Source organism: Symphodus melops (genome assembly GCF_947650265.1).
Source record: "Symphodus melops genome assembly, chromosome: 13".
Taxonomy (NCBI): Eukaryota; Metazoa; Chordata; class Actinopteri; order Labriformes; family Labridae; genus Symphodus; species Symphodus melops.
In genome coordinates this window covers 7,727,610-7,737,760 of record NC_136703.1, presented here as the reverse complement: position 1 = coordinate 7,737,760, position 10,151 = coordinate 7,727,610, and the positions used below count along the sequence as shown (strand labels likewise).

Sequence of the window (10,151 nt, the reverse complement as noted above, 5' to 3'; positions counted from 1 at the left end):
TTTCCACCATTGTGGGGTATACATATGAAAATGATGGGTTAAAAATAGACTATCTTTGGTGTCCATCCTGACAACTGAAAACTTTCCCAACAATTGAGTTATCCTGTTCAACTCTCTGTGGCTGTTGAGACTGTAACGCTGACCACAATGAATGAAGAAACGTAGAGCAAATGAATATACAGAAAAGGCCAGGCTTGATTAATTTTGGATAAGAAATTGTTTATTTGACTTTAACATAATTACAAGGAAACCAAACAGTCTGCAATATTGAAGCTTTAGTGGCAACCCCTTTAGTGAATCACACACTCAACACAGAAGTTCATCTCAAACTGCTTTTTATTACATCTTAAATAACAGTACATTTTAATATAGTTTCTATCTTGCATCCAGCTTTCGGTTGTACACTGACTGACTTGAAAATTAAATACAAAAAGTGAAAAGGGAACAGTTGGGGTGCAGAGCTCTACAGTTAATTAATGGAGAGGGTGAAAAAGAAAGGGAATTTAATTTTTTTTAATTACATTTTATGTTTTGCCGACTCCAGGCCTAATGCACAATTACAGCACATTTTTGTACAGTTGCAGAGAAAAAAAAAGTTGGAAAAAAATATCACTACAGCTAAAGAAAAAGCGCCTCTGTTTACAAGGAGAGAACAACAGAAAATCCTGCCATTCAAATGCTGTAAGATGTATATGTGTATATATATTTAATTTTTTTTATTAAAGGACAGAAAAAAACCTGTTATAAAATGTTTTACTTGCAAGTGGATTTTTTTTGCTACAGAAGGAATGACAATTTTTTTTTATCCATTTGAGATTGTGTTCGTTTTGGTGTCTGAATGTACATATGCATCTGTGTAAAATTTGAACATTTAAGATATTCATAGATTTTTGGAATCCCTCCCTAAGTACGGACCAAGAGACTGTTGATGATGTTGTAGGGTTTGCTTCTCAAGTGCATAGCTTTTGACATTCAAGTTGAATCATGTATGCACAGAGTAGCACCAACCCCCCCTCCCCCCCTCAACAAAAAAAAAAGAAAGAAAAGAAAAAGAAAATATAAATACCATTGTATTGATATATCCAACAGGTAATTTTCTTAAAGAAAAACATCAAAGGAGTTAATTCCATATGCACCTTTTTAAGCAATTCTACAGCATGCGATTCTAAGTGATAACCCATCCATGGCAGACAACCAAAATCTTTTTTTTTTCGTTTTTAACTTAAAAAGTTTCAATATCATTATTTTCAAACATTGATTTATACAACATGTCATTAACAGAGTAATAACTGCATTTCCATGCACGGAATGGGCACCTCTGTTAAAAAACAGAAACGTGTCCAGATTGCAACCAGGCTAGAGTGGTGATACTCCACAGCCGACCAAATCACATCAACGGTCCCACCCCATGGGCGACAAAATCTAGGGAAAACCATATTAAATCAATGAATATAAAGGGGGGCAGGGTAGATCAGGATCCAACGCGTAATTCTTCATTTCATTATTCTACACTGTTGTCAGACAAAAAAGGTATAAGAATGGTTAAAATGGTCTGCTTTTTTTGTCACGTTCTAAAAATGAGCATTCATTATGATAAACAGCATGTGCTTGGTTAGTTGACTTTTTTTCTTATTTCATTACTCTATATATGCAAAGTTTAATTCTTGTGCAAACAAAGATTTGTGGACTACACTGGAAAAGAAGAAAGTAAAAGTATCTTGAGACTTAATATACCAAAGGGCCTCCTTAGTGAAGCTCAGTGTTCTTGATTTATTCTCCAGTGGGATAAATCTCGATATAAAATGAGTTGATCTGAAGGACCTTTTGTTTACAAAAAAAAAAAAAAAAAAAGAAGAAGTCTTAAATGTGTGAAGACTAGGAAAAACCAAAAACAAAGCCTTGATCCTCATTTGAACATTTACTAACAATTCACTGATTTACGCCTCTTTAACAAAAAGATAATCACAGAAATCAATACAAGAAAACAAAAATAAAAATGTCCAAACTGCTAAAAAGAATAAGATCACTGTCGAGTGATAACCTTCAGTCAGAACTTTGTATAATAAGGATGCAGGACACGTTTGCTTGATGGTGGGGTGTTTGTATTTTCACTTTCATCAATACCAGAGCATGTTCATGGAGGAATGCACCATTTTCCCCCCTTTCCATTTTGTAACTAGTAAATCCCTCAAACTTTTTTTTCTTCATTTTTATGTAGTTTTGTGAATGACAGACAATTGTGCTCTTCAAATGAGAAAGAAAGAGAATTTTTGCTCTTGAAAGTTTTTAAGGGGTGTTCGGAGTCAGTATCACGGGTTGTGTGGGGTTTTTTTTTTTATAGATTGGATATGCAATAAAATTGAACATTGTTAGGTTGGAATGGTCTTCTGCTCAACGTGGGAGTCCAGATGCCATCTTGAAAGAAAAAAAGGAAAACATTACGTTATTGTCATCCAGCAAAATCAACATGGTGCAGATGTTTCAAATGTTGCACAGTCCTTCCTTAACTCCAGATGGCAGTAAATGCAAACATAATAAACCATGGGTGTGTTCGGATTGTCCCTCCTATCTCCTTTCACTCCCTTTACCTTAATCCCGAAAGTGTGAAAGAGCAGTTTGAATTTTCTTAAAGTTAAGGACAGGTGCAGGTTCCTTTATCACCTCCTCTAGGATACACTGGACCCTCCTTTACAAAAGGAGATGAGATAATGCCGCCCAACAATTCCTTAAGGCGACAACATGTAAAGCAACTCACGCATCCGATTGATCAGGAAAACTAACAGGAAAGGGACGCAGACGATGTTTTATCCAACATATTTCATTCACTTAAGAATGCTTTTGTGCAGTTCTGTATATCTTTCATTAATGTAACAATTAATGCTCACTGGTGACATTAATTAGTGAGTGTTTGGCAATTAATTTCATACAATCGTCTTTATTTTGGATAAATGTTGATGTATGAGTGGACAGGAAGCTCGTAGCCTGGTAGCTTATATTCCCTTTATTTCAATTCCAACCTTGTGGTAATTAGGATTATTTCGGTAAATAGGTATGAAGGGAAACGGGAACGTTTGGAGATGAGCTTTTTGTAGTCCCTTTTTTTACACAGCGTCTTCACTGTTGCACAATTAATTATGTCACCAAGTGGAAATGTGGTCCGATAAGTCCTTTATGGATTCTCCTAACACCTTTCCTTAACTCCATGACGTTTTCCCAGGGTTAAGGTAAAGTGGATAGTGAAGGGAGACAGGAGGGACAAATCGAATCCACCCAATGACCCTGACAGTCCCTCACTATTGCACATCACAGAACTATTAGCTCTTCATTTACCTTCTGACTCTAGTTCCAGATCTTGAGGAAGCTGTCCCAGGACCCTGTTGCCACTGCCATGCCATCGTCAGTTACACCCAAGCAGCTCACTCGGTTATCGTGACCAGCCAGGACTCCTGCAGAGACAGCATGTGTTAGGACACAGACACAAATGAAGCCCCCTCTCATTGGTCATCAGAAGTACTTTGTGTTTATAACAGCTCAAGTATTAAATCAACTGAAGTAAATGCTGCAGGGTTTGTATTGTTTTAGAATCAAACTTTCATTCAGGTCTGCCACATAAACCGCACAGTATGCCTGCTGATATGAGCTTACCTTTGGTGTTCTCTAATGCAGCCATGACGTGGTAAATTTAGATTCTGTTTATGTTCTTCAGACCAACTGAGCTTTCATGGAAGAAAACAATCCACTGAACACCTCTAAGAGCAGTTTGTTTAAATGAGATTTTAAATGTGGGCCTTTGTAAAGTATTCCTATTACATGCCTCACATGTCAGTGATATACTTCCTTCCAGACGAGTTAAAGATGTGACACTGGAGAAAACGCTGAGCAGCAGAGGAATGGCTTTCAACATGTAGTATTTCATCCAACAGCCAAGCTCATCTTGGCTGAAGACATCTTCTGTCCACACCTTCGAGTCCGATGATTTGTGATGACACCTGACTCTACTTGCTCTGTCACAACAGTCCTCCTTTTCTCAGATTTTCTTTCATCAGCCGTGGAGTGGGGCAACCATGTGTTTTACCTTCTTCCTCTCCTTCCAGGAACAGAAGTAATGATCATGAAATCTAGTTTCAGTCACTTCACGCACACACGCAAACAATTAGCTGCACCCAAACCAAGACGATGCACAAAAAGGAATGCAAACTATGCGGTGTGACAAATCCAAAAGAACAGTGACCACTGAGAGCCACAGAGCTTTATGCTGCAGGAATAATATTAGACACATACTTCCCATTCCAATGCCATGTTACCTTTGAGCCGTCTGAGTTGGTCTGACCGGTGACTTCTTTTTCACACGTCATGACAAACACCAAAAATAAATCTGAACAAAAAGGAGAACCGAAGAGGGCCGCAGGGTCTAATGCCAAATCTCACAATGGGACATTAAATTTCAAGTCTCTGCAAAGCCAGTGCGACAAGAAGATATAGCAGCCGAATAGACACCTCATTTTGAGAGATGTCCCGTATCCATCAGCGTGTGAAGGAACGTGATGTCCACCATAGAGAACTGAAACAGGAGCACACCTATAGCACAGCTATACAAAGGCAGGAAGGCCTCTATCATGAGACGCTAACCAACCTCGTTGCAACAAAAGTGAGCAGCAGAGTATTTGCTGTAAATCTGGACCTCTCAATAAGTCAGCATGCAGTCTCTCAAGTTCTGGTTGTGGATGAGTCACCTTTGTCCCTGCACCCACGCCTCAGTAACGCTGTCAGAGCACACTCTCCAGAACAGGCCAGATTCTTTCCACTGGGGGAAATGCAGACTGGAGTTCAATAGGTCAGGAGTCTGCTAGCATAACCAAACACATGAGCAACAGCTAGACAGACAGATGTCTAACTCGCCAGTCCAGGTCGGCTCGTCCTGATTACACCACAGACTCAAAGCCCAATCAACCAAGTAGTCGATATGATTGTGTTTGAAATATTTTGTGATGTTGCAGGATGAAGGGGAATGATCAACGACTTTATTTGCGCTGCCTTTCAATATTACCTGATAACCAGAAGTCACTTTTGTAAGGGAACAGACTGAGACTGGGGGGGGGGGGGGGGTATTGATGATGAGGCCCATCACAAAACCAAGACTGCATGACGAGCAGAATAATATTGACACAAAGGCATCAGAAGCTTTAGTTTTGACACGACTGCTGCACCTTCAGGAGGGAGATATGGAAAATGGACCTCTCTCTCGGTCTCTGTCTCGCGTTCTCTCTCTATCTTGGGAGCGTGGCAATTTACGAACAAATACAAAAAAAAAGGTTGGGAAACATACCTGGATGGCCACCCAGGTGTGGTCTATGTGTGGTAAACACTGATTACTGAGAAGCCCATGATGTTGCTTAGATTCTGCGCAGGCTAAGCTCTTTTGATGTTTTAAGTAGTAAACAAACAATCATCACAGACTCATCTCCTCCCCTCAAGCCGACCGTGCAGGAAAAACCATTTTAAAAACTCTTTTGTCCCCTTGTCTTTCAAAGCCTCGACACCACCCGAGCTTAAAGATGTGAGGATGTGATTTATTTACTATGAATGGAATTTGACGGATGTAAGTGGACATGCTGATGGATGAATGTACTTAGATCTTTGGTTCCTGTATCAGGTCCCAGGTCAAGTCAAAGGCAAGTTTCCCACTAAGACAATAAGTGTGTGGCTAACTTTGTTGTTTCTTGAATGCATCTAAATGATGTGGTACCAATAGTCCTGTCTGCAGCCATGTGTCGCCCAGATCTCATGTGGCTAATACTAGAGCTGCAGCTATCGAATATTTTAGTAATCGAGTATTCTATCGAATATCCCGTCGATTAATCGAGTAATCTAATAAATCATACTTTTGCTTAATTAAGGTTTAACTCGTCTTGGGTCGTCCCTACAAACCTGCTTCTTTGCAGTTACCATGGAAACGCCTGCTTGTTACAGCCAACCACCTCTTCTCTACAGCTGCTGATGATGCTCACCATATTACTGACAGGGTCCCAAATTCACTTTCTGATTCACTGGTCAAGGCGGCAGGTAGATGAAAAATACAGGCCAAACACGTTTTAATGGCTGAAATAGCAAATACTGTTTTGTGTAGCCTACACATCTGTTACAGTACATTTAATTGAGAAAGCATTATGTTCTGTTGAATCAATCACAGAATCAATCATTATGTCAGATAAGGAAATTGAGAAACTTTAAATATATATTTGCTAAATTATTATTCCACAAACAAGTTCTGTCTTGATTTAGCTTTGAAGACATCAGACATTTCATATAATCAGCCTGTATATTGTTAGAAGTGTATCTCTGTCTGCTCCTGCAGCGCACTCACAGACTACAGAGACCATAGACGTATGTCTATGACAGAGACTGTGAGAGGACGTTGCTATCGTTATGTTAGCTGCAAACACGGAGAGAGTGAACGGAGAAAAGCCGACCATTTGACCGGATCACGTGTTCCCGACTCGGTCGTATGGATCATGGATCAACTGTGTGCTGACTAAAAGTTAAAAGGGGCACGCCGCGCTCGCGTGTGTGCGTGTTAGCGCTGAAGTGTCTGTGTGTAAGAGAGAGGAGCAGGTAGCTGCAGCTACATTAAACGTGTTTTATACTCATACCAAAGTTTTGATGACGCAAAAAAACCCAAAACTTAACGAAGCCTCGAGGCAGCGAAAATTCCTCGATGAATTTTTGTAATCGAATTATTCGAGTTATTCGAGGAATCGTTTCAGCTCTAGCTAATACACTACATTACCATGACAACGACTTTATACAACCCCACTTCAAAAATACTGAAACACCCCTTTAATGCCTGCCACAGAAAACAAAAAGCACTCAGGAGCTAAGGGAGTCTATTCAGTGGAAATGTGGCGAGTTTGAACTTCCACCTTTACTGCAGGTTAGAGAGACAGATTAAAATGCATCGAGAGCCTCTAAAAATAGATTGACCTCATCACGTTATAAATTGTTTTCTGAACAATTACAATACCCAAAAGGAATCCAAATTGTTGAAGTTAGAAAACACTCAAACCATACGTGTTTTAAGGTGGATTTTGGCCAGTGGAGCTGACAGGTTCCTGAAAACAAGTCCTGACGAGTGTCTTACAAGACTTGTGTTTGATGTGTGGATTGTTGGATGTGGTCAACAGCATCAGCTGTGGATGGTTCTTTACCTGCACGATCAGCCTTCAAAGTATCCCAGACATTGCAATTGAAATCGTCGTAGCCGGCCAGCAGTAGGCGGCCACTCTTGGAGAATGCTACGGAGGTGATACCGCAGATGATGTTGTCATGTGAGTAAACCATCAGCTCCTGGTCAGCACGCAGGTCAAATAGCCTGCAGGTAGCATCATCTGAACCCGTGGCAAAGGCGTTGCCATTAGGGAAGAACTGCAATAGAGACAAAGGGAGATTTTTTAGTGTTGAAACTGGTGCACACATTCCTTTATGATGTTAGTGAGTGTTTAAAGAACTTTTTTTGTCATTGCAAAAAAAGAAAAGAGAATCTCACAGCAGACCAGCTTTAAAATAATCTGTTATAAAGGTCAACGTTTAAATGTGTCTGTTCGGCTCATAATCAGTCCACTTTAGACGACAATCATAGACTTATTGAAATACTAAATTCTATATTATTAGTATTAGTATTGTGGCCAGCAAGGCAAACACTATTGCTCTTTTACACATCGTTTTGCTTGTTTAATTCACACCTAAACCTCCAGACATGACTAAATAAATACTCTTTCAGGGTGGCAACAAGGAAAATCAATCATAGAAGTGCAACATTAGAGGAAAACTCCATGACTCCTGTGAATGACTTTGTTGATACTCAAATCTGCGATTTTTAGGAAACTTTAAGACATGCAATGACAGACTTGAACCGGACATGTGAGTGACAAGAGACGTGCAACCGTCTTCTTAAAGCGCGTACAGAATACAGTGTATGTCAAAGAGTGCGTTTGTGTAGTCTTACACAGATAGCATTGATGTCTGACTCGTGACCAGTAAAGGTTTGTCGGCACATTCCTTCTCTGATGTCCCAGAGCTTCGCAGAGGCATCGCAGGCTCCAGACACAAACAGCCTGGTGTCTGGTGCCAGAGACAGACTCATGACATCGCCAGTGTGGCCGGCAAACGTAGTCGTCTGCTGACCAGTCTCAATGTCCCACAGAGCGCTGTGGAGAGCAGAAACAAACCGTGTCAACTTACAGCTGCGATATACAAACCGTATGTAAAGTACATCAGTGGCACTGCTGGAAAGCACAATTCAGTAATGAAGCTGATGGTCACATGGTGTGACTGCTGGGGCTGCAGGAATCCATCTAAAGAAAGACTTGGCTAAGCACTCACAGAGCGTGGTTGAGGAACTAAGCGCCACATAATGCAAATATAAAAAAGCATTGTTATTGATTCTAAACATATCGTTTGTCTGATTTATATGATATATAAGGTTTTCAACTAACTCTTCAGGGATGTTTTTTTAGTATGTGTAATCTGACTGTTACGTGTTCAACTACATGCGTTGCAGTACCACAACTCACCAGGTGGTGTCTCCAGAGCTAGTGACAATCTGGTTGTCATCCAGGAAGCGACAGCAGGACAGGTAACCTGACAACAAACAAACAAAGAGTGTTAGTTCACTCGTTTATGATGGACTGCATCCATCACAGAGAAATACAAGATAGTCACATCCTCCTAACTACTTCAAAGGCTCCTTCAGAGACTCCTTCAAAAGTAGTCATTGGTCCGTAGTAGCCTCCCTCACAAGCATCCTTCTAACAGTTGAGCGTTTGTGTGGGCAGCCTTCTACAGGCAGACTGAGGACTGCCTTTCTTGACGATACATTTCACAACACACACCGTGACATGAAGTAACCTGGTCATCATTCGACATGTTATATATATATGTATTCATGGTGGTGACTTTTAAAAGCCATTAGACACCCAACAGATGCAAACTACTAAAAGGGGATATTAACATGCAATCCATTCGTTCTAAGTTCTCTGAAATCATTCATTGTGTGATTTCATGTTTGAGGTTAATGCACTGTAACTTCTGTTAACTTTATTCCAAGATTTTGGAGAACTGGACCATGACTTCAAGCTTCTGTGTGTGGAGCTCAAAGCTGGTTATGAAACAGACTGAAAATAACACTCATGCCTCTTCATAACCTACAAAAGGAAGAGAGATTAGGTGCAATTAGACGGAATATTTCAACAAGGATTGTTTTTCTTTTTAAGGCCTGAAACAGCTGCAGGGGGTTAAACAGCGTCTCCTGCTAAAAGATACATGGTTCAGTTTGTCATTTTCTTAATCCATGTGTGAATGTGAAGAAGATGAAACGCTGTTGTCCTTGCTCCCAGCAGTGTTACAGGAGAGAAGATGAATCGTAAGAGATTCGGGAGAAATTGTCATTAACGGTCGCAAAAGTCACGACTTCAAAGTTCCTTGCTTGAGATTTAAAGGAGAGAATTTGTTTCCCCCCCCGGGTGTGTTCCCTGAAAGTGATCACAGAGTTCCTTCATGGACAAAATGTCAAATTATTCTTACAGATACAAGCTAGGGATGTCCTGAAACAACTTTTTCACTTCTGATACGATGCCGATATTGCAGCCTTGAGTATCGGCCGAACCGATATTGATCCAATCTGATATAAGCACGAATCATGCATACTTTTATTTCTTGTTTTGTAGTGTGGCACGTTAGAAAAGGCTTGATCAAGTGATCAAACAGAACAGTCAGCAACAGTAGGTATGAGAAAGAGTGACAATATATTTATTATTAATCAGTTGGTTACATACATTTTAACCTTCAACATAATATCTACAGTATTCTACAATTAATAAAATAAATCAAAAAATTGTGAAGAGCCTGAAAAATAACCCCAATAAATCCAATAAAAACACATTATAAATTTACACATTGTAAATTTCTCCGCTTGCGAGATGAATAAAGGATTATCTTATTATACTTTTAAAGTCTGTTAAATGTTCTGCTTATATTGGAGATTTTAGATGCAGTTCGATATTCGTTTTTTACTTGATGCCGGACCGATATCAGATCGGGACACCCCCAATACAAACAGCAGATTTCAAGTTCATGTGTTGTCGTTTCAGTATTAA

The 10,151-nt window shown here is 39.9% G+C and overlaps 1 protein-coding gene across 3 annotated transcripts in view; it reads right to left on the bottom strand.

The window, feature by feature from the left end:
• Positions 1-198: 198 nt before the first annotated feature.
• Positions 199-10,151, bottom strand: part of gnb1a (guanine nucleotide binding protein (G protein), beta polypeptide 1a) — a 34,216-nt gene continuing 24,263 nt past the window's right edge. For all 3 annotated transcript variants that reach the window (XM_079359437.1, XM_079359436.1, XM_079359438.1), the window contains exons 7-11: positions 8,571-8,637; positions 8,003-8,204; positions 7,206-7,422; positions 3,331-3,446; positions 199-2,415 (exon numbers count right to left, since the gene is read on the bottom strand). In XM_079359437.1, coding sequence (XP_079215563.1) covers positions 3,340-3,446; positions 7,206-7,422; positions 8,003-8,204; positions 8,571-8,637 — 593 coding nt within the window. In that variant the 3' untranslated portion in view covers positions 199-2,415; positions 3,331-3,339. The remainder of the gene's footprint in view (positions 2,416-3,330; positions 3,447-7,205; positions 7,423-8,002; positions 8,205-8,570; positions 8,638-10,151) is intronic.